The sequence below is a fragment of the Argiope bruennichi genome, chromosome 5, assembly GCF_947563725.1.
Source record: "Argiope bruennichi chromosome 5, qqArgBrue1.1, whole genome shotgun sequence".
In the NCBI taxonomy this organism is placed as follows: Eukaryota; Metazoa; Arthropoda; class Arachnida; order Araneae; family Araneidae; genus Argiope; species Argiope bruennichi.
In genome coordinates, this window is record NC_079155.1 from 107,107,178 (window position 1) to 107,133,887 (window position 26,710).

The 26,710-nt window shown below is 25.8% G+C and overlaps 1 protein-coding gene across 1 annotated transcript; it reads left to right on the forward strand.

The window, feature by feature from the left end:
- Positions 1-708: 708 nt before the first annotated feature.
- On the forward strand, positions 709-26,120 carry LOC129968679 (uncharacterized). Its single transcript, XM_056082815.1, has 10 exons — positions 709-952; positions 6,129-6,199; positions 6,591-6,654; positions 8,292-8,372; positions 10,872-10,911; positions 12,847-19,530; positions 20,527-20,715; positions 21,572-21,745; positions 22,191-22,271; positions 25,713-26,120. Exons 1-10 carry the CDS (start codon positions 938-940, stop codon positions 25,916-25,918), a joined length of 7,605 nt encoding a protein of 2,534 aa, XP_055938790.1. The 5' UTR covers positions 709-937; the 3' UTR covers positions 25,919-26,120.
- The last annotated feature ends 590 nt before the right edge of the window (positions 26,121-26,710 follow it).

Sequence of the window (26,710 nt, forward strand, 5' to 3'; positions counted from 1 at the left end):
ACCTTGGCTACTTCACCATTAGCTGCAGTTTCCGTTGCACTTAGTTTCGGTTCGTGTTTTTCGCTGGTCGCCATTGCAGTTCTGTTTCCGGGTCACCACTTTATCGGCGTATGACTCTGCTTTTTAATGTGCAGATTGTAAACGCTCGATACATAAAATAAACATTTCTTATTTTAGGATATTACGACCAACGATTTAAAGTATTTTAAAGAAATTAAAATAAAAACACAAACTACGTCAAATTCAAGCAACGGTGAGCATCTCACTCGTTCTATTTATTTTTTACAATAATAATCTCGTTGCCAGATGCAACAGCAGAAAAATAGTTTCATTTAACACAAAAATAATATATAAAATATTTTTGATGCAATTACTTCAAAAACAAACATAAACAATTATAACAAATACAAAACATTAATAATTATTTATAATATTTAGTTACGTGTGAACCACAATAACTTGCGATGATGAGTTGCGTTACTCACAACCTGTTCCTACAAATTAAAAATGTTGAATTATTTCAGATTACTTCCTCTTCTAGAAATATATATGTGCCTTCAGAATTTCAATTACATTCATATATTAAAATTAATTGGTATATAGAATGAAAAAATCCTTTTTATTTATTTATTACTTCTTTTACTTGAAATCGATTGATGAATATTTTCCAATAGTTTTTGTCCATTTTGGCAACAGTAGTAAATAGACTAGACACGCGCTTTTTGTAAATAAACATTTAAATATTGTAATGTTAAAATAGTAATCTTCTTTAACTTCAATTAAACATTTTAATCTCTTAAGTTTTCTTTTCTGGTTTAAATGATCATTAGTAAGGCTTTGTGTATCTAGATAGTACAAGGCAGTAAAATTTCATTTCAGCTGAAACATTTTAATATTTTGACATTATTTCACATATGTTTATATATTCGCGAAGGAAATGTCCAAAATAAGTGTAAGTAAACGTATGATAAAAATTGTATTTAGTTCATAAGAATTCTTTAGATTTGGCATTAATAAGAACAAAATGAACGACTAGGAATCTATAGAACTTGAAATCGGAAAGCATGAATATGAAATTTTTCTTCTTGTCTTACCTAAACTTTTGGGTTTTCATTTAATTGTATGATTGTTGATACGTAGTTAAAGAAGAATGTTTGAAATACTACTATTTTATTTAAAATAGTAGATTTCTTTATCAATGTTCATTTTTGTAAAATATTATTTGTCATAAACAGCATATTCTTTTACAATATATTTCCATTTAATGTTACGAAATACAGTATTGTACCGTCACTCTATATTCATTTTTCATTGCCTACTACAATTCTTGACAATAAACACATAAACATTGCATGATTATTACTTAGGGCAGATTTTAATAAAGAAAATCGTCATCTATTAAGGTGTTTAAAGAAAGATTCAGATGAGTGGATGACAGATAATAACAATCATTAATAATTTTATTTTTTGGACTTTTGTAATTTTTGCTAAAAACATTAAGATTTACAAGGTGCATAGTGTCATAAAAAGTGCTTAAATTTGAAAGCCATTTTTAAGCACCTTAAAAGTGCTTAATTTTAGCAAAATGTCCTTAAAAAGTGCTAATTCTTCTTGAGAAGTGCAAGGACAGCTTTTTATTTCTTCATACGTTGAATACAATAATTCGAAAGCATAATCATAAAAGGTTGTTTATCAGATATATCAAGAAAAAGGACGAATTCGGACAAGTGACTCATGGTTGCATATTAAGATAATGCTTAATGAGATTTTTTTCCCCCTGCTCTCTCTTTTTTCAACAATATGCATTGCCCTTTATTGAAATACTGGAACAGTATTCGAAGGGACAGTTCGAAATATGTACTGTGCCACACTTTTTAAAGTTCTATAAATGTTTGATAAAATTTTTTTAAAGAAATGTCTCTAACACTTGTTTGAAATATTCAAGAATTATCTGAAGAGTGTATCTCTAACCTTTTATGTGTTGTTAAAAAAGAATATGCAAAATGGTCCAATCAATGAAAAATAAGAATACAGCAGATGAATTTGTTACTCCAGAGATATTTTGAACATGGTAGAAACTGCTGAAAAAACACTTGCATTAAAAAAATCTTTAGTATGCAACACATTTGATCATTATTCTCATTAGTATTGTAATTGAATTGAATTGTAATTAATTGTAGTGTGTAATTATGTTAGTTTATTGTATAAAATCTAGTGTGATGAGAATTTAACTTGAAGCTGTAAGTTTTCAATGATTGCAATTTTTTTCTTGGTGTACTTCTTAAATGTCCCCATCATTTGAAAATTAATATTTGTTGGATTAATATAACCAAATTTTCATTTTCACTAAGGAAAAAGAAGAAGAAAAAAAACCTACTAATTCTGGCACATCATTTTTAAAGAAATAAAAAAAGTTCATCAAAAATTTTATTCTATAGCCTGTAGATTTTATTATTTTATTAAAAAAAAAATTCCTTTTTCTTTCTTTTTTTTATAAGTCTTATAGAATCTTATCTTTTCTCAATGAAATCTCTTTTTTTGTAAAAAGGTTTGCCCTGATTGATAGAGTACAAATCATTAAGTTAGGAGCATGACATTTGGAAAGTTATTTCTTGGGTATTAGGGATCCATTAAGAATGGATATTTCAAAAGTTTAGTTTTAAATTTAATTTTAAAAAATAATAGCAGAATTTTAATGTGTCATTGCCATAATATCAACATATCATTGCATAAAAGTTATTTTTACACCATTTTAAAGGTTTAAAAAAAAAAGCTTTTGAATTAAAATTATTTTTGAATTAATAAATTTTATTTCATTGGATGCATTTTTTTTCTCTTTAGTTTTAGTAATTTTTGAAAATTAGTTTTGGACATAATTTGCAACAATGACTTTTATAATATTGAGATTCAAAACAATATTATTGCTTCATTGAATTTTTGAGTCATGTTATTTTACCCCTATTAATGTCGTAATAAAAGTAACAAAAAAAATGCATTTTTTGCTTTAATTTAAACTTTAAAGTTTTTAAAGCATTTCATTGAATAAAATCCTTTATTTGATGAGTTTTGTTACATTTTAAAACAATGTGATATGTTGTTTCGTGCTGATTTCAAAAAATAATTTTAAAAAAAATTTTTAACTACCATTTTTTATTTTTATTTTGCTTATAACTATAAGAGTTGGCTCTTTTTTAACTCCACACATTTGTTTCCATTATTAATGGAAACAGTTAGTTAAATTATTTTCATTTCTACACAAAATACACAATAACCTGTTTTTGTAATTTTTTTAAAGCTAAAGTAAAATTTCTTGAGTATATAAGATATAAAGCAAATTTTTATTTTTGGAATGTTAAAATAGGTGACTACATTCAAAAGTCATTTTTTTAAAATTAAAATCATGATTTTTTAAAAAATTTAATATTGTTAATGTTTGAGCAAATTTCTTTATAAAACTAATGGAATTTTGTTTCTAAATCCATTTTGGGGAAATTAAATTTTTATACTTGTATTTACAAATTCTAATCTGTAATAGCATTTTCTTATGAAAAACCTCATGAATTAAAATCTAATATATAATCTTTGTTCAAATTTGGTCTAATAATTTCTCAATATGTTCAGCAGTTTCTGAAATAGAGAATAAGTATTCTATTTTTTAAGAAACATTTTATAGTTGTTTTATTGCTTCACATTGCAAAAAAAATGAAAATTTCCTTTTTATTTATCAATGGAACCCCAATATTTAAGGAATAGATAAAAATACAACTTATTTTTTATTTCAGGAACTGGATAATATATTTCTTAAGTTATCTGTGAAATATTAAGCAAATTATTTGATAAACTTTTAAACTAGAAGATTTTTACTTGATTTTTTTAGCCAAAAAAAGGCATTTTTTTTTTCAAATTTTTAAACAGAGTTTTCCATTTAATTGATAGTTTTGTAGATGTTTTTTTCAATCTTTTTTTATGAAAATATTCAAAATATAACAGTATTTGAACATTTTTCAAAAAATTCATTCCGAACATAGTCAAAAGGGCTTTCGTGGCCTGGTGGTATGATCATAGCTTTGGAACCGGAGGGTTTTAGGTTCAAGATCTCATTCCACAGAAGAACCATTGTCTAAGCTAGTCTGGTGCATGTTAAATCCATCAGGGCCAAACATCCTCCTGCTGGTGTGGTATGGAAGTTCAGAGAGGGGGTGCCAGCTCAGGTGTCATCCTCGTCATCTGACCATGGTTCAGAATTATGAAGTTCGTCCCAAATTAACCCTAGCGTTGCTTTAAATGGGTTAATATAACTAAACCAAACTAATCCGAAAGTAGTCACGTCTTAAATGTTTAAAAAAAATAATGAAAGGCTGTTACTAAACTTAAGAAGATAGAAGCGATAAAACCTTTTTGTTTTATAACCTGACCATTTCTGAATGCTGCTATTCTTTTTTATTTAAAAAAAAGATATAAAAACTTATTTAGAACATGACATTGTTCTATCATCAATTTCGTGGCAATTTTGCTAGTCTTATGATGGTAACCATTCTGGAATGCTCATTACTTAATTTTATACGACTGCAACTAAAATTTCTAAATGTTGAGAGTTAGTGTAAGAGAAAATTTACACTTTCCATCCCAGCTATGTCAAATCTTATTTGTTGTTGCATATATAGAAAGAAATCAAATACAAACTGTTTGGTCATGCTATGCTTCTACATCAATAATATCTTTTTTAGAAATTATATATCCATCTAGATAAGTTGGTAGTTTGTTATTTTAAAAAATATTGAAAAATATCACAGATCATGGTTGTTAATCTCTCAAAAGTTGATTTAAATTTTTAGTATTGATAGTTTTTCATTTTTTACTTTCTTTCTTTTTTTTTTTCTTTTTTTTATTTGTCAAATTCAAAAAGACATAATTTGTTTTACTATAGAAGACATTGGGCAAATATTATGTAAATTTAAAAATAAATATTAAAATTTAAAGAATATGCATTTAAAATTAATTAAACAATTTTTTAATAAAAACTATGTATTATTTTAAAACAGAAAGTAACCAAGGCTAAGCAAATAGATACGTTTATATATATATATATATATATATATATATATATATATATATATATATATATATATATATATATATATATATATATATATATATATATATAATTCTAAAGATTCTAAAAAGTGCATAATTTTTGCTGCAGTCTCTGACTATACACCCTGATTTATTGTTCATGCATTTAAAATATGTCAGTTTGTTCTAATAACCATTCCAAATATATCAAAGTATTGTGTTAGAAAATGCACCATCTGGCATCAATAAGCTAATATTGAAAATAAAAGGGTTGATATCAGAATTTTTTTGGATTTTGCTTCTTTCTCTTCAAAATGTAATAAGTATAATCTTAAAAATACTGATTCATGTAGAATTGACATAATCAGTATGTTCTATTTGATTTTGCTTTTATATCAATCATTATGAGAGAGCAACAGTTCCTATTATTTGTTGAAAATGATGCAAAAAGTGATAACTTTAGAATTCTTAAGGGATTTTAGTTCTCATCATCTTGTTTTAGATTTTGAATAATGAAATCTTCATCTAGTAATCCATATGTAAAATTAATATATGACATTAAATCAGGCTGTTAGACCAAAATTACTATATCTAAAGTCAAATATTTTGCATGATTAAATATGTAGCTGTGTTTATATTTACTAATAGTAAACTATGTGTTATAGTGATGTATTAGGAAAATTCTCATCTTTTATTTCATTATTAGTCATGAGCATTCTATATATAATATCTATATATTGTGAAAAATATTCTTAAATATAAATCTATATGCATGTAATCATTTTTTCCCCTTAATATAACCTGTAAAAGATTATCTTGATTAATTTTTCCTATAATTAGTACTTGGAAAAACTTATCAAGTTTGTTATCTTTGCATATAAGTTTTTTTTCTATTTCATAATCATCAAATCCCATTTATAAAATGCTCCTTATGAATTACAGGAAAAAAATAGATCTTATAATATTCTGAAATTATTCTAATAATAATTTTATGACAATTATTATTTTGATAATTTTCTTTTTTTTCTGTATAAATTTGATTATATTCTTTTTAGAATAACATTCCTGATTTAGAAACCAATGATTCAACAGTAAATATGGCTGTCTCAGATGCTGATCCATCATTGTAAGTATTCTAACGTAATAAATTTACTTGTTGTTAAAAAAAAAAAAAAAAAAAAGAATTTCAGGGAAAATTTTAGAAAATATGTTAGTTTATTAATTATTTTCTGTTTTATCTAAAATTATGGTAGTTGAATTTTGATGTAAATCTTGTTACTACAAAAAATTTCATAAAATGTAAAACAATATCTTATATGTAAAATGTCATTGATATATAAAATTAATATCTTTATTTCAATTTTAATGGTGCATTAGTATTGAATTCTGACAATTTAGCTTCAACTTTCTCTAGATAACTGTATATTTTAAACTATTAATAAAAATTAGTCCCTTCCCTATTTTGAAGATTCATTTGTTTCTTGTGAAGATTATTATTTATTTATTTTGAATTTTAGTCTAGTTTCCCGCTATAAGGAAAAATTGTCACACAGTATGAAAGTCCTTCTGATGTTTAATAAGGTAAATATAATATTTTTCTTTATGTCATGTAATTATTTAAAAATAAATATGGTTTTAAAAAAATGGCTTTCAGTAATTTCTGAACAAAATAACAAAAGGAAAAGCCAATCTGCATTATTGCAGCAATTACTTAATATTTTTTCATAACATTTGTCAATTTTAGTTTTTGGAAACTTGCTTCGAATTTGTGATGTAAATATAAATCACATCAGTTTTTAATCACAATTGTGAATTGCATGGCAAAGTGTTGCTAATAGAGTAAGCATAGAGGGTTTTTTTGTGTGGGTGTGGGTGGGTGCACTTTATTTTTTATTATATTGCAGAAAATGTTAGTTGTTCATGAATGTGTAATCTGGTAATGAAATCAATTTTTCACTCTCTCTCTTTCTTATATTCTTTTAATATATCGACTACAATTTTTCTTCTAAGTTATTTTTTTTTAATTATTTACTTTTGAAATCCCTATAAAGAAGCATTACTGACTTAGTACAGATTATCTAGTTTTATCATTTTCTCTTTCTGGTATGATTAAATTATTTAGCTAAGAAAATTTTAAAATGAAAGTACCATATTTTAACGTTTGCTGTTAGCTTACACCCCAGAATTAATTATAAAGCATGCTAAAGGTAAATGAAAAAATAGCAAATATTTTGTCCTGATTCAAACATGGCACAAATAATTTGGTATCCAGTATAAAATGTAATTATTAAATAAATTAATAATTAAATGTTTTATGAAATAGGCATTTTAACACTTGAGAAAAGTTATTTGCAGTTCATTTGTGTGCAAGCTCTTGAGATATTGTTTAAAAGGAAATACATTTTAGATTTTTAAGTTTGTAGAAATTGTGCTAATCAATCCTAAAAATACTATTTTGATAATTAATAGAATTTACTGAATTATTTTGAGTTAAATATTATTTGTATTATGAAAAAAAAAAAAAAAAACTTGTTCAACTTTTTTTTTAAAGACTGAATTTATCTATAAAAAAAATCTTTACAGGAATCTATTGTACAAATTAGATAAAAACTGAATTATTATTTTTGTATAGTAATTCAGTAAAGCAGGAGGGAAAAGATTGAATTTTAAATTTCATACCACTTAAAGGAGTAAATAAATAATCAATGAATGTGCCAATATATCAATTATATAGTTTAACATTTATGTTAACTATGTAATTGATATTCATTATGTTATTACATTATTTATGCATTTGCTCTATCATAATAGTACAGTAAATAGCTAGAAAAGCTATTAATTTACTTGAACAAGTTATGTATTGACTAATTGATTATATATTTTTAAATACCTTAATTTACATTGCAATTTATTTTCTTGAAAAATATTTAAAATGTTATAATTATAGTTTTTTTTTTTTTTTTTTTTTGTTCCAAAAGTGTTTTATCCTTAAAAAGAACTAAAAAAAAATTGTGCTATTCGATGATTGTTCTATTTTTGACGCCTAAAAAAAATTAATGTTTGGTACTTTTGGATATATATGACAGTATTTCTTGTTTGCTTGGGGAGAAAGTCCAGGTGATTGTAAATATTCACAAATACCACACATTCTTTAATTTAGTTTCAAACTTGAATTGGTAGGTTTTTTTTAATGTTTTCTCATGTATCTGTATTTCTAGGAACTCAGCTATGTAAAAAAAAGGAATGAAGAGATTGAAATAGAAAATATTCGGCAACGACTGCATATTCAGCAATTGGAGGTAACTTATAAATATATTTCTGCATGCATTTGAACTCTATTTTAAAACTTTATTTTAATCCATCTAGTAGTGACTAGATTATAAGAATTAATCTGTGATTAATTAATTCTAAATTTCTTTTTTCTACTTTTTTATAAAATATTTTCCATAGGTAGCAATTTTTTTTTATTTCATTTCATTCACCTGAAAACTGAAATGCTTCTCTTTCTCTGGAGAATTGTTACACAGTTTGTCATGTTGTTGTAAAATTGAATGTAAATGTACATATTGCTACCTGAGGCTTTAAAAGAATGGTAAATACTGTATTTCTTTAGGTTTATAGGTTCAAGACAAGATATCAACCTCTGATCGGTATTGCACTCCTTCCGATCTTATCCAGATAGCTGCTGAATCTAATAGGTACTCTTTTGACTGTAAAAGGTTTTTATTCAGTCCACTTGTTGTTGTTGGATTATTCTTAGGAATTTTTTTTCCCTACATCATTATTGTTGTAAAATATGCATTTAGAACATGATTGCATGAAGTGACTGTAACCTTTTAGTAATTTATAAAAACAAATTTTTTTGATAATTTAATTAGAATACTCTAGAAGAAACTCCATATCTTGATTCTAAGTGAATAGAGATATAATTTTCTATTCTTTCTATTTTTACTTCTTTTTGTCGGCAAGATAAGAGACATTGGTTTGGCAACCATTAAGCATCTCTGTAAATCTCTCTTTCCTGTAAGAAGAGGAATACGGCAGGGACCTTTAGCGCAACATAAAGCAATTCTCATCTACTGCAGAATCAGAATACTTTACAACATCTTGATTTCCAAATAATAGCACATTAGGCATCTTCATATGTTTTATAAAAGCATTTTAATGGAGAAAGTCTATAAGGTCATTATCATTTTTCTAGTATCTTCTAAAAAAGTAATGTGAAATAAATTATTAATGATTTGTAATGTATTTTCTATTTCAAATTTTTTTAAATATTTTTTTCCCTTTAGATATTTATGTGCATTTATTTATATCTCAATGCTAATAAATTTATTATTTCGAGGTAAATTTTTGTCCTTGTACAACAGTGATTATATTTATTACTTGCTAATTCCCTAAGAGGTAATTAATTTCTTGTTTCACATTTTGAAGCTGTATCTATATTAATGAATTGCATATCTTCATAAAAGGAAATAAATTGAATAAACATCACTTATGAAATCAAAATAAAATAATCTATCAAATGGAGTATATGATCAATTTTTGAAACAGAAGCAGATTTCAGCCTCTAATAAGCTATGAATTGACTTAAATTTTTTTTTTTAATACATATAGTTTTAAATGCTCTGTTTTGATTTTCAGTATCTAATTTACTCTGAGATTACTTTTTGGAAGATTTGTTGTTTATTTCAAAATTTTATTATATTTTCACAATGATCACTCGGAAATTTTGAAGTTAATTAGTTTCCGAATTTTAAAATGATAATTTGTTAGTTTAGTTTGAGAACTTCTGTTTTGAACTTAATTGTTGGCACACTTTTTGGGTATTTTCTAACCATGGATCAGTAATTTGCATGCAAGTTCCTATCTGCATTTTAATCATTGCTCTAATAACTTGTAAATTATTTATAATTTATTTAATATATTAAATTCAGATTAAAGACTCATCACATGTTTAGCTTAAATATATAAAGAACTGATTCTATTGCATGCCTTAAACATATTTATGTTATGATTTTTAACATATTGTAGGTTAATAGAATTAAATTATTCTTTCCTCAGATGGATGCCTCTGTCCCAAGTATTTGGCTTTAGAAAATGAAATAAGTGTAATACTATTTGCCTTTGATGTCTCTGGCTTTGTATATTTATTATATAATAAAGCTTAATTTTGTTTTGTACACAGCTACACTAGCTCACTAGAAATTATTTTTAATTTCTTTTTTGTGACAGTTGAAAACTGCTTATACATTTGGCATTCTATAAAAAGTCAAAGATTTTTTTAAAAAAATAGTTGTGGGATATGAGAGTTTCTATTATTATTAAGTTAAAATACCAATGTAATATATAAAGAAAAAAAAGCCAAAATCATTTCCACAGAATTTGCAGTTTTCCTTTTGAAAAATGACAAATAGCTTCCATTGAAATTGCATAAAAAGAAAAAGGTTTTCTTTAAAAAGTTATTTCTGTAATTTTTAATAACTTTTGATTAAAGTTGACTGAAACTTATTTGTTTAAGAATTATATCTTAGCAAAGGTCTGTACAAACTTCTTCTGAAAGATATATTTTGTTATAATCTAAATCAAATTATGTGAAATCAAGAAAAATAGTCTGCATTTTTTTATAACTAATTTTCTTGAAATATTATTATAAATTTGACTTTTTTTATTTTCATAAAAGTTTTAAAAGAATTTTGTTAATAGTTAAAATAACAAAAACTTCTAAAACTCATTTTTCTTATAAAAATGCCTGCTTTTCCTTATTTTAAACATTAAATATATTTCTTTTTTCCTAGAAAAGGTTAGCTGAACATATTGCTGAATTCCATAAAGATGGTATGTAATTGCTTCTCTTCATCTGGTGTGAAATATTTCAAATTTAATAACATCACAAATAAAAAATGTAATTTTTTTTTATTTATTACTTATAAAATCATTCATTCTTGGAGATTTTTGTGCAATAAGACATTTTGTAGATTGCTTGATTTAAAAATCCATGAAAATCTTTTTAAATTCAATGAATTGTTCCAATCTTGTAATTATGAAAAACAAAGAGGTTGAGATGTTATAAGTCTTAACATTCAATCATTCCTTTAATGGGCATAAAATTCCTGCTATAACACAATTTCAAATTTAATATCAAAAGAAATAATATTCAAACTTTTAATAGTTGATTTACTTACTGATAATTCATCTGTGAAAACTCTTAGCAATTGTTTTAATATTAATAAACTTCTGCTTTTAATTTATAAAAATCCAGTCATCTCTAATAAACAGCTATTTATCCAGAATATTGATTATATTTGATTTCAGATAAAACATTTAGACATAAACCAAATTCTCTGTCATTAAAATCGTTACTTTAACTGTCTTACTTAAATTTCATTTATTGTGTTCTTGAACCTTTTTAATAAATCTAGTACAGTCCCATAACAATAAAAATGTAAATATACAATTACCACTGTTACAAATGTAAATACCCTGTTAATTTATTTTCTAAGTTTCTTGAAATTATAACTTTTTTATTTGTGTTATAAATTTCCCAGATATTAAATAGAATCTATCTTTAACTTCCAATAATTTAAAGAAAATCACATGATTAAATGTTTGGTAAAACAGTGAAAATGGTTTGAAATTTAAGATAAAAATGTAATATAATGTTTGAAAATATGATAATATATATATGCTAAAATTCAGTAAATATGTGCACAAATATTAAATTAATGTCATTTTAATTTTTGGAATGGAATGAAATGGTATTTTGGGGCAACAATATTTTCAATAATTATTATGGAAAAGTGCCTTGTACTAAATTTTTAATTAAAATTTTAAGCACAATTTCAAAAAATTCAATCTTAGGTGGACATTTCTGACCTCCAATATATACATGTACGAAATTTGGTAACTGTTTAGTTGTTGTGACATGTAGAGTGTCAACACACACAGTGACAGACATTCACATATTCATTTTTATCATTAATAGGAATGATTGATAGGTTAATAATAGATATCTTAAAATATAGAATTCTGAAACAGAATAAATTACTCTGAAATGAATTATTGAATAAATAGTAATTTCATGCAGACATGTGGTAGGGGGAAAAAACATTACAATAAATAACACTCATATATATATATATATATATATATATATATATATATATATATATATATATATATATATATATATATATATATATATATATATATATATATATATATATATAATGCAGTTTTTTTTTTTTTTTAATTTGTTATGGAACAACACTTATATGGCTCCACCTAAATTGCAAGTTTTAATGTAACTATGGAAATCATGAAAAATGATCTTATTTAATATTATTTTTTGTTTTCTTTTTTAATGCAATTTATTCATCAGTTTATGGTATTATTTTTAATATTTCATTGATTTTTCTATGACAATACTATTGAAAGAAAAAAACTTGTATATATTGTTAAAAGTTGCAATTCACTACTTTCTTGCATTTTAAATCATTTTTGCCAGTTTAACTCTTATATTCTTTGTTAAACTACTATTAAATTATCTTTTTCCTTGGTCACATAATTTATGAATATTTTATAATGTACAGTTCAATTACTTATGTATTTATATCTTTAATATTATTATTAAAATCTTAAAGTTATTACAATGTAATGTAATAAAAAATGAAGTCATAAATATTTCTCTGAATTTGGCAAATATGTGTCCTTTTTTCCAAAGACTGTGCAGTAGCTTACCATTAAAATTTTGCTTTTTTTTTCTCTTTGCAGATGAAATAGATGCATACATAGAAAAGGTTGATAATTTGTGCAATAATTCCTTGAATCGAGATCAGCAGGATCCCATTCCATATCTGTCATCAGATAATGAAGTAGCAAATGATTATTGTCACAATTCAAATGCATTTCAAAATAAAATCTCATCATATCCACCAGCAAAACAAAGAAAAGCACGAAAAACTTTCATAAACAGGAAAGTTGTTCATACTGAGAAACCATTATCAAATCAACAAAATCACAAAGGAGATATAGAAGACATTCAACTACTGAGTGAATCAGTTTTTCAGGAAATTAAATCTGAGACAGAATCACCTCCCAAATTTAATCCAACTGAAGCGTCTGCACAATGTACTAATATCAAAACAGAATTGTCTGAGTCTCCAATGAATACTATTATATTGAAAAAAGAAAAAGAGCTAGAATTTCATAAACTGGCCGGTGTAAGAATTCCAATTAAAAATTTTGAGAATAACTTTATAGATAACAATAATCCTTCATTAAGTAGAAATTCTTTAACTGAATCACCTGTAACCTATGTTGAAAATGGTATTCCTAAGAAAATGGACATATCAACTAACTGTGGTGACTTTCTGCATCGGGAAGAATCAATACCAACTAAAAAGAAAGCATCTTATGTTAAAAATACTTTAGAAGAGGGAACAAAAGATTTTCAAGATGTAGTTTCCAGTGTTTCTTCTGTCCAAACGCAACAAAAAGAAGCGCAGTGTATATCGGTGAATGGGAAGTGTTCTATATCTGATGATGATACAGAAGCAGTTACTGATAAAAATGAAAATTCTGAAAGTGACTCAAGCTGTAATTTCCAAAAGAAACAAAAAAGGCTTAGAAAGAAGAAAAAATCTTTTACTGCACAAACCTCTAAAATCTATAGATCTTCACACAAACAAATTTCTCCCCAGTTTGATTTACTTAATAAGAAGTCAGATAAGAAAAGCATTATTGACAGTGGAACTTTAAGTATCAAACAGTCATTTTCTGAAAGTGATTTTAGTACTGAAACAGCTATGACTGAAAATGAAATGGATGAAAACTCAGAGAATGGTGCTTGTGCAAAATACAGAGAAAAACAGAAAAATATCAAAGTTTTATGTGAATCTATACTTTCTTTTAACAATGAACACTTTAAATCTAATGATGAAAGACCATTCAAAAGTAAAATGGTGGGACCTGAAAAGGGTAGTAGTTCTGAAACAAGTGTATCAGTTTTTAATCAAAGTGAATATGTAAAAAACAGTAGAAGAAAAAATCGTAAAAGAAAATTGAAAAGATTTCAAGCAAAAGGTAGTTCAAACGATCTGTGTAATATAAATTCTGTTGGATCTCCAAAACCCTCTCATGTTGAAGAAAGTGATTCATCTATTCAAAAGCCACTAAGAAAGAGAGTGAAAACTCTTGACAGTGAAACATCGGATGATATTCCATTTTTAGAACATGAAGGAACAGTCCAAGGTGAAATTAGGGATGATATATCTTTGAAACAAGATTTCAGTATTAAAGTAAATACTAACCAAGATTCAGACACTGAAAGTAATCGTAGTTTTGTACCAGAAAGAAAACTAAGAAACCACAAAAAAGGAGGAATTAATGTTAACCAGGATTTAAATACTGAAAGCAGTAGAAATATTGGGTTTGAAAGAAAATTAAAAAGTTATAAAAAAGGAGGTGAGAATACTAATCAAGATGCAGACATTAAAAGTAAAAGGAAAATTGTGCCTGAAAGAAACCTGAGAAGTTGCATAAAAAGAGAAACAAATGTTAAGCAGTTATCAAAGGCTGAAAATAATAGAAGTAAAAGGAATGAAAAATTAGAAGGAAATGTTAACCAAGATTCAGATACTGGAAGTATTATATCCGAAAGAAAATTAAGAAGTAATAAGAAAAGAGATTCATCAATTTGTCCATCAAATTGCATTGTTTCTCAATCTCAGAAAAATCCTTGCTGTTCTGAAAAAATTGGTTTAACTGTTACAAGATCTTTGAGGAAAAGAATGCAAAACATTAAACAATCCTCTTCAAATTCAAGTGCTTCAAAAAGAATCATGCAGAAAGGATCGAATTGTCAAGAAAAGTCTTCAGAAAATAATAAGTTAATCAAGAAATGTTCTAGCAAATTAAAAAAGAATAAAATGCCATCAAAAGAAGATATTGTTTCCTCTGATAGTATTAAAACGCCGCTGCCTCTCAGTCACGGAACCTCAACAAAGAATCATATCATTTCAAAAGAAGAAATGGATGCCAGTTCACAAATAACTGATCATCAAAAGAAACAGTTCTCTAAAAATTCTTTCAAAGATAAGATTGAACAGATAAATGTTTCAGCAGAAGAGAATAAAGTTGAGGATCAAATAAATTCCAAGTTAGAAAATACCAGTTCACAAATAACTTATCATGAAGAGGAACAGTTCTCTAAAAATTCTTTGGAAGATAAGATTGGGCAGATAAATGTTTCAGCAGAAAACAATAAACTAGTTGAGGATCAAATAAATTCTAAGTTAGAAAATACTATTACTTCAGTTGTCAGGGAAAATAAGAATTTAGAAGAAGAATCACTTTCCAAATATAATAAAAATACAAATCAAGAATTGGCAAATGAGAATCAACATTCAAAAAAAAATAACCTTGCTGAGATGGAAGGACAAATAGCTGTGAAACCTATCCTAATAACAAGTTCATCCATTGAACAAATTTCAGGTATCTTTTCAACGAAGCAAGAATTTTCAATAGAAAGAGCAGTTATTACTAGGGAAAAGACTCCAGATTTGAATCAAACATCTACTAAATGTCTAATTTCTCTAGAAGAAACAAAAATAGCAAACAATGGAAATATATCTGAAAATATTAAAGAAACTTCAGAGAATTGCCTACATAAGTTGCAACAATATGTAAGCTTGAAATCCACCAATATCTCATCAATTTGTAGGGAAAAAATTTCTGTGAATGATAAAAATTTAGTAGAAGAAGATTTTAAAAATATACTTCCAAAAAAATGTTTTGTTTTGTTAGAGAAAATAAATATCCCAGCAGAATTTGAAAATAGGGAGTCAGTGAATGTTAATCACTTGAATATTACTCTAAGTGAAGGTCCAGCTAGTAGTATTGAAGAGAAGACTGAAATTTCTGGCCCTGATCCTCTTGTTGCAATAGAGGAAACAGAACATAAGGCAAAAAAAGAGAAACATATTATGAGCCAATTAAAAGATTCTACAAATCCTCTCAAGGAAAATTGTGAAGGGGATTTCAGTTTTGACTCTGATAGTACCCCTGATATTAATTCTGATTTCATTTCAGAAGAGAGTATATATGACGATTCTGATGGTGACCCTGATTGGATTTTGAATGATTCTATTCAAGATCCATGTAAATCCTCAGAGAAAAGGAATAAAGAAAGAATTTCATTGCATGAAGATAGTAGCAATGATAAGATTCCAGTTAGAGAAAATAAGACACTTAATGTTGCAAAGAAAATTAAACATTTAAGCCTCAACCAAAAAATTTTAAAAGTAAAGTTTGATGTACCAAAAAAGAAGCCCCGTAATGGAATCATAACTAAAAAAGAATCATCATTGGAAAATCATATTAATTCTGCCATAAAACAAGATTTAACCAAAAAGAATGAAACCATAAGGAAATGGGAAAAGCTTTTTTGGGGTACTGATTCCAGTTCAGGCTCTTGTCTAGAATCTGCCTTAGATGAAAATAATGAGAAATATTTAACTAAAGATGCTGATTTGAATAACTGTACAGAAACTATGACTGAAGACCAGGTTTCTAGCTTAAAAATGAAAGATGAATCATTTGCAGTTACTGCTATCAAAAACGATCAATTATTAAAAAATCGAGAATCAGATTGTAGTTTAAAAAATATAGAAAAGACTGCTGTAAAAAAAGGCAAAAATAATATGCAGAAAAAAAGTAGAATTGAAATTGATGACAATGATTTTGATTTTGATGCAGATCTGATCATTGATGAAATAAACTGTGAAACATTAGTATTGCCCAAAAATTTGGTTAGAAAGAAAAGTCATAAAAAAGTCTTATCAGTTGAAGATAGAATATTTGGATCTGACTCCAGCTTGAGTAATGAGGAAAATATTATGCCAAAAGAACAGAAAAATAATGATATTGACTCTTCAAATTGCCATCATAAAGTTGTATCTGAAAATAATAATGACAATGATTCTGATTTTGACCCTGAACTTATAGATGAAATAATTTGTGAAGAATTGCAATTACCTGAACACTTGATTAAAAATGATCTTCAAAAAGATATACCAGTTGAAAACAAAATAGTTACATCTGATAATGGGATAAAAAATTCGGGTGAATCTAAAAATGTAACATTTGAGAAAAATAGTCCAATTTCTAATAATAAAACTATACATCAAAATAATAAAAATCACTGCGGTGATTCTGATATTATCCCAGAATTGACTGTATGTGAGAAAAATTATGAAGAGATGCAGCTGCCTGAAAACTTGATTGAAAATAATCCTAAAAAAACTCTGCCAATTGAAGATAAAATATTTGCATTTACTTGTTGTAGATCAAAAAATGTCACTACAGAGGAAAGCAAAGAAGTTGCAGGAAAAAGTTCAATTCATCAGGATAAAACTGTGTGGAAAATAAATAAATTTTATAATAATAGCAATGATTCTGATATTACTTCAGAATCGATTAAAAATGGACAAAACTTGAAAGAATTACAATTGGTTGAAAATGATCAAGAAAAATGTACAGCAGTTGAAGATGAAGTATCTGGTTCTATTTCTATCTTAGAAAATAACATTACTGCAGAAAAATATAGAAGAGTTACTATTGGGGAAGGAAATTCAAATACTGATGAAAAAATTGTTCACAGAATAAATAAAAATTGCATTGATAACTGTAATTCTGATATTGGCTCAAAATTAATTGTAAATGAACCAGATTGTAAAAAATTACTTTTGCATGAAAATGACCACCAGAAAAATATATCAGTAACAGATAAAATGTTGAAATGTACAAAGGAAAATAAAATGTCATCTCAAGAGGATGCTGCATTTTATGAGACTAGATCACATTTATTGGAAATGCAGCTCGCTGACAGTAAAATAAGAAATATTGAGAATGTTATTCAGGAATCATGTGAAAATGCTTCTATTATTTCTGAAAAGGAAGAATTTAGTGTTAAAATTGGCATAGAAGAACAAAATGAAAATATTCCTGATAGTAAAATTAAATTGATTACTAATGAAGTTGATAATGAGGAGCTAATGCAAGACTACATAGAATCTAATTTAATGGATTCTTTGCCTCTTGATATCAAAGACTATAATATAGGAAACAAAAATATATTTGAGGAATTGGTCTCAGTCTCTAAATCCAAATTGAAAATGACAGATAAACAAAAATCTGGAAATGAACAAAATATGGAAAATGCTATTTCAGAAAAAAATACATTTTTGGCAAGTGAAAAAAAATTGTTGACTGATAATGATATGTTTGTAAAGAGTAAGGACATTTATTGTTCAGATATTGGCAATAATTCGGATTATGCCCCTGAACTAGTTACAGAATCAATCAGAGGAAATAATTATGAAAATTTAGATGAGGGAAATTCAAACACTCCTCAAGAAAAGGAAATGTTGGCACATAGTGATATGACTACAAAGAATATGGAAAATTATTATCAAGAGACTAGTAATCATTCTTATCATGCTTCTGAATTGATTACAGAATCAGTCAAAGCAAATTATGACAATTTGAACAAGGTGGTTTCTAATTCTTATGACAGTTCTCAAGTTCATACCTGTGAGAATGAAAATTCTCAAGAGGAATTTTTACAAACTAATCTTGACTATTCAAAGAAACCTACTTTAAAATTATTACAATCTAATTCAGATAATGATACCAATCCTGACATTTCTTCAACTGCAGTTTCTTTGCTTAAATCTTCTGAGTCAGGCATTAGGAAAAATATAAAAAGGCATTCAGAAAGCTTTGGAGGACAAAGATATTCTCAAAAATATTTCAAACATAAAAAGCTTGTAAAAAGAAAAACTTGTAATGAATATTTAAAATACAAAAATGTTAAAATTAATCCTGAAAATCCCATTAAAAGTATTCTGCAAGGCATAGAAGTTAAAGAAAATTTTTATACAAATTTAAAGCCTCATACCTCTTTATTTGTTGCTAATGTACGCTTTACACATTGTGTGAAGTTAGTGGTGAATTATTTAATGCATCCTGATAAAACACCCAATATGGAAAGTTTAATCTTTCATGTTATTAAATATTTACACCATACTAGAGAAAATCCCTTGGGAAAGGTTTCTGAAAATCAAGAATGTATTTTCCTATCAACTGCAGAAAATTGTATTGTTACTGCACTCTTTGAAATTGAGCAGAAATCAAATCCTCGCTTTGAAGGATTGTTAGCAACTATTCTAAATGCAATGCATCAATTTATTCTAGTTAAGAATAAAATGCATATTTATGGTCTGGCTTCATTATGTCAAGTTCTCACAGAAATATGCAAACGCAGGGATGATAAAGTAAAGCCTTTGTATTTATGCTGTGATTTACTAAAAGAAAAACATAAATTTGCTTCCTTACTTATTGTTTCTATAGCTAAAGTCTGGAAAGAATTATTTTGGATATCAAATAATCTATCAGGTAATTGCTTTTCTTATTAATTAATCTTGGTTTATGTTTGTAACTACAAAAGTGCTTAAAGTATTTAATTTCTTTCTATGTTTTTCATCTAGTCAAGTTATTTGTTTGATTTTAACGTGCCAAATAGTACACTAGTAAAGAAAATTTGCTTTCAGAAAACTGTTGATCAAACAATCTTCCAAATTTATGTAAATTTTTTTCTAAATGTTACATATGGACATTTTTAATTTTTACTAAACAGTAAATTTCTTTTTTTATTATCTTTAAAGGAATTATTCATATTTGACAATTAAAAATTTCTTCTAATTTCCTATTTTTAAAATTGCTTTCAAATTTCCATCTTTTAATAATACCATTAACTTGTAAAAAACAACTTATTTTTAATTTAAACAAATGCAAGTTTCCTAATTTTAATGAAATTTATGATTTTAGTACTTGTATTTTTTAAAATATTCATCTGAAAAGAGGTTAAAAGTATAAATTAAAATTAGTCCTGTTGAGTAACAAGCTAACATTCCTGATTTTAAAACGTTTTTATGTTTTTGAATAATTATTTATGGGTTGCAAAAAATGTTTTTTAATTCACAAAACTTGCAAATAATAATATTGTAAAGAAAATAAATTTATAAAATCAATTTGAATTATAAGATTTGGGTGAGAAATCTTTCAATGTGATTGATCTCAATTTATAATTTCAACCACTAACTTGTTTAGTTTTATATTTAATATTGAAATCCATCTGTAGGTGATTAAATGCATGATAAACCTTCATAACGAAATATGTAATAAATAATTTATCAGCAATTTAATTGCTTATATATATATAATTGATCATCAGTGTAATCGATTATTAGTGTAATATAATTTACACTGATAATTGATTAATTATATGATTTGTTTGGGTATTAAAATATGATAGTTTAAATGTTATAACATAGTTTTTTATGTTACTATTATATATTATGGAAATTTAAAAACCATTTATTTTTATTCCAGAGGAAGAAAATGCTTTACAAATTTCTATTGCATATGGAATTACAAAAAGTGTTAAAAGTTCTGCAATAGTCTCTATGTATTGTAGTCTTGAAGTGGTTTCAGAATATTTTGATGTTTCAAGAAATGTGTCTGATGTTAATAAAGTCATTGAAGTCTTAAAGAACCAAATTCTTAAGAAAAGCACTGAAAGTAAGCATTAGTTAGCTCTTCCCTTCAAGAGTTATAAATAAGAAAACTGCCAAAACTTTTGAGATTATGAATCTGATTTCACTATCTGAGATTATGAAGTACTTGATTTTCAAAGCCATTTGAATATTTTGAATTTAAGCATAAATAGAATTATAGGTTTTTTTTTCAATGAAATGCAATAGGTATCTTCATTTTTTTCATATTATTATGTTTATACAGTTATATTATTATTTGATGATAAAGTCTGAAAATATTTTGATTAAAATTTTACAATTTAAAAATAAATATTTTCAGTTTCTTTATTTTTATTTTTATTGAAATTTTAGGCATTCCAGAAGAGTTTTAAAATTCCATTATTTTATTTGAAAAATTAATTGGTCTAAATTTACTAATTAAGTTTAATGATTCTAGAACCATAATTTGGTTTTATAGGCCCTATACTTGTTAAATGCTTAGATTTTACATTCTTCTGTATTGTACCTGGGCTAGATATTCACCTATTTACCTATTACATTAGTGAACTCAAAGATTCACTACTTTATTTTAAAAATAGCGTATTTTTTGTATAAGCATTTTTAAATAAATTTAAAATATATTTGCTTTAATTGAAAAATAATTTATTTGAATATTATTGTACATGATAGCAATTATTATTTTGCTGGTCTTTCTTCAGTTAGCTTCAATAACATTATAAAACAAGTGAGACAACAGAAAGGTGTTCAGGAAATGAAATTTTCTTATACAATTTGAATGTCTCTAAAATATATATAAATAGAATAATGATTCTGTTTATTTATTTGTAAAGCTTCATTGTTATTTGTTTTACATCCTTGATTGATTATTTATTATTTTTCAGATTCACTGAAAGATTCATGGAAGTTGACTTCAGCGTTTGTGATTTTTGCTTCGTTAGAAACTTGGGAATCGACAAAGAAGTACTTGATAGATGATTACATTATCCCAAATTTGCAACAGTTTTCTCATCATGTTACTAATGAAGAAGCCTTTGATTTGTTTTGTAATCTCTATGGTATGTATTTTTTTTGTTTAATTTGATTTATAAGTAATTTTTAAAATATTTTAATTATAATGACTATATTCCAAAAAGTCAGCTTTATTTCTGATACTCATTATGCAGCTCAAACTGGAAAATTCAAGCAATGTGCACTTTCTCAGTTGAAGTAATAGAAAGTAATAATATTAATCACACTATTAACCTGCTTTATTTTTAAAGAACTATCGAAAAATTGCACCATGAAATACATTGATTTATTCTTCTTATTAATAATATTGCTTGCTTCTGTTATCTTAAGTAATTTCAGTTGAAAACTACTAATACGATAGTTTAAATCAAACCAAATTTAGACTATTATTTTTACCATCTATTTATAATTTTAATTTTAAAAAATCATTTATAATGATATTTTATTCTAAAGTTAATAAAAAGATACTGACTGATGTTTTTATTCATATAGTGGATGTTTTTCTTTTATTTCCTGAACACAGTCCTGATGAATTGTTGATGAAGTTTTTTCATTCTAATTCTTCATCTGAAGGTATGTTATTTTATATGTTAACTTTTTAATAAATAATGTTACAGATATTTAAATGTAATTTTAAGGTAGTAAATGTTTTGAGGTTATTTTTTTTTTATCTATATGCAAAAGTAAATAAGATGCTTATCAGATTTATAGCTTCTTTGTTGCAGAATTAGTTAGTAACAAATTTATATCTTAAAAAAACTTTATCATGAAAAAGAGCATTTTTATTGAATATATGATCTTACAATTGCTTGGCAAGACCAAGAAACTCATTAAAAAATGATCATATTTGAATGTTATATCTTCAGTTTACATTTTTAAAAACATTTGTGAGCCAAATATGTTTATCTATTAAAATTGTAGTCAAGGTTGTCAAATAAAAGTATATTAATAGAGGATTTTAGTGGAAGTAACATGGGTAAATTTTTTCCCTGCAATATCTTTTTAATTACATTATAGCATTTACTTATTGAATGCATCATTTAAATTAAATTATTTCTGTCTTCTATGATACTAGAATATTTAAAAATTAAAAATTTCTAAGCATTTATAAATAAAGTAATACTAGATATAGTGAAATATTGTTTGTAGTTATTGTTCATAATGATAAATATACCTGTGATATCTTTAATGGAATTTCTATTTCCCCATTATTTTTTGAGTTTTATATTAGTCCATAATAATAATCACCTTTTAGATGCATCTGTCTGTAATGATAATTTTATTTCTTGAAAAAGTTGGGTAATTCAATTCTGACCCTCCTCCTCAAGAAAATGACTTTTCAGGTTCCTGAATGTGAGATTAAGTTTGTTGTAACAAAAGATGGGGAGGTTTTAGTTATTAGAATGTGCACAGATGTTTATTACTTCTATCACTGAGTAGACATTGTCAAATTTGTTCATTTGCACTGACCACTTGTTCTTTGAAGTTCAATTTTCACGTATTAAAGTCTTGAATCTACTATGATAGCCATAAAACATTGGCATTTTAAGAAAGAGTATTGATATTTCAGAATTTGTCAAGGTCTGAAACAAGTAGGCGCTATTTAAAAGTATGGAAGAGTTAAAAGGGAGCAATGGAGCTTGTTATTGCAGAAGAAGTGGCGAAGGGATTGTATTTATGCCTATTACTTCCATTTCTGGATAGACACTGTCAAATTTGTTCATTTGCAGTTATCACTTCAGATTCACTACTTGTTATACTACTAAGAAAAGGTATTAAAGTTGTTGTGGGGGAAAAGTAACATTGGTAGCAAATGAAATGAATCTAAAAGTTCTACAGATGAAGTTGTTGACAAAGTTACCTCAAGATAATTCCATGAGATAAAAGCACACTATTTGTCCTTTAATGGATCTAATGATTTCTAACCAAGAAAAAAAAATGTGTGTGTATGCTCTACAACAATTATTCCAAGATAATAATGGGTGGCTTTCTATTTCCTTTTTTATGCATAATTTTTTTAATAGCAAAATTTTTTAGTTTGAAGTTCTTTAAAAAGTTAAAATAATTTAAAGTTTATAAAAAACAATTTTATGCTAGCAAGTATGTGAAAATCAAATTAAATTAAATAATTAAAATAAAATTAGTATTTGTCCCTTCACGCATAGAGTGTGAAAGTGTCGGCGTTTATCCAATTCAGCGATTTTATAAAGCTTCTCTTGAATTAATTAAGTAGAGAAAGTGGAATTGAATCAGGAAATAACAGAATGAAGTTACTATGAGCTAAATTAAAATAAAGCCCTGGAAATTAATATGGATTAAATAAAGAGTTATATATATATATAATCAACAAAAAAATTTTGTTAAATTAGTTTCAAATAAAAAACTTCTACATGTCATTTCATCGAATTTAAAAAAATTAAGATTAAGCCTGAATTCACATTAGTAAAGAAATCTTTTAATTTGTGATTCATGAATGTAAACTCTATTTTCATTTGGAAATCAAATCAAAATGTTTGCTTATAGTTAGTTACTGCATTGATTTATTGTTTACATATTACAAACATGCTTAATAAAAACAGCAGTTTAATAATAATAATAATAAATATTTGGCATACTTGGCACTAAAATTCAAAATCAAAAGTATTAAGGGTAACAATTATTCTAAAAAGAAGAGTGTCCTACATATTTCTAATTTCCCTAACATTCAGTCAAACCTTACTTAATAAGCACTTCTCATAACAAATGATTTGCATATTGAATAAAACAAAATGTAAAGTTGACTCTTTTAAATGAGCCATATTTCACAAAATAAATGATGAGGTGACAATGCAATGTTACATTCAGAACCCTGCCTTCATCTCAGTTATCAGTCTGTGTTTAACATTTGTTTGTTGAGAGCTTTTTGTTTTGCTTTTTTTTTTATTCAAAACAGATCTTGAAATATATAATTTTTAAAGTTTAAAAAAAAATGTGAGACATTTTAGCAAACACCATAATTTCTCTTTGCAATATAAATTGAAAGTATTTCAATAACATGAAAGCACAAATACAAACAAAGTTAGAAACAGCATTCTGTTTTATAGCAATAACTTGTAGCAGTGGTTTTGTGAGCAAAATAGGGATTGCCCCAGTAAAGCACCTACCTTCCACTTAAAATAATGGAAATATCAAAAGCACGGGGAAATTGCGGCATTGTATGTTGAGAAGCATCTTCTTAATAAAATGGATCTATGTGCATTACAAATTTATTTAATGATAATGTTCTGTTTCATTTATGCCAAATTCTGAAACGTGCAAAAACAAATGCCTTTAAATACCTTTTTGTAAAAAGAAAGTATATATTATAAATTATGAATTATTTTATTATAAATTTGTTTGAATATTTTTTGGAATGGAATGCATTATCCTATTTTACATTGATCCCACATGAAAAATTGTTTTTTTAACAAGTGTTTTGCGTTACGAGTAAGATTTGGGAACAAATTATGCTTGTTAAATCAGGTTCCACTGTATTATGGAATGGCTTCAAAGGTATGCATTGGGAGCAGCTGCCAAAGATGATGACAATTATTATATTGATCATCATAGATTATTTTCTGCATTTTTGAAGATGGTATTCAAATTAATCTATGAAAGTTGATTTATATTTGTAAAGTTTTAATGTTAAAATATTTAAAACCCTATTGTGTAAATAAATATTAGCTTTAATTTCTATTTCATTGGAAAAAAATGTGCGTATTTTTTGAGAGAAAAATAAATGAATGATTGGGAGAAAAAAAGATATGTTATAAAAATTAGAGCAGCATTTCGCCATAATATATAAAGTAGTCACATAAAACTCTACCATGTGCTAATGAGAAAGGAATGAAATATTCTGGTTATTATTTTACCCTGAGTCTTATTCAAGGTATTCGATTCTCTTTCTTCTTAAATTTAAGAAATTATGTTGAAGAATTTAATGCTTTTCATTTTATTTGTAGAATTTTTTAATGTGGAATTTTCTTTTCCTTTTAGGTGACAGTTATATTCAGGAATGTGCTGCTGTTGCCTTAATCAGGCATTTTATTCTATCAAAGAGAGATATGCCTTTATTTTTAACAGCTTGGCAAGAGAAGAATCCAACAAAACCCAAAGTAAAAGCATTAAAAAGTTTGTTTCAAAGAAGACTTATGTCGGAAAATGCAACAGGTTTTTCAAAAGATGAAATTATCATCACGTGAAAATAGTCTTGTCATTATTTAATTTCAGAAATGCTTATTCAAAATTCACCAAATGTCATGAATAAGTATTAATTAATTATTTTCATTAAAGATCATTATGTAAATTATATAAATCATTATGTAAATTAATAAAAGTTTCATTAGAAAGTTTTGTGAATTCTGAAAATAAAAAGTGTAGATCATACACACACAAAAATGAAGTTATGAGAGCTAACAGAAAATATTGATCATAGTAAATATATATATATATATATATATATATATATATATATATATATATATATATATATATATATATATGCCATCTATTTTTACTATTTTTCATTTGTTTAAATCACAAATTGTGTTTGGCCGCCATTTGTTTCATTAGGAAAAATTGTTATCTTTAATTAACTTAAACTTCCTATGCTTAATGCTATTCATAGTTCCCTCAACAAAGAAAATATTTTTCAAAGCATCAGATTGTAATTGATATTTAAGCTATATTTTTTAAATAATCTTTCACCTGTTCTATTTATTGCATGCATGAACTTCCCTAATGTAGACAAGTACATATAAATTATTGTTTTCATCATTAACATCTAGTCATATGCTTTGGCATGACTATTGTATATTTTGTATATACTAGTCATATGGTAATTTCACTTTTGTATTTCTCATATAAAATGCACGTTTATTTTAGCTTTAAAATGATACAGCATATTTTGGTTAACATGAGTGCATTGAATAGAATATGGGTAGACTGAAAGCCATTAATTAGAAAATTAAAAAAAACCCAACTAATGTTATCAT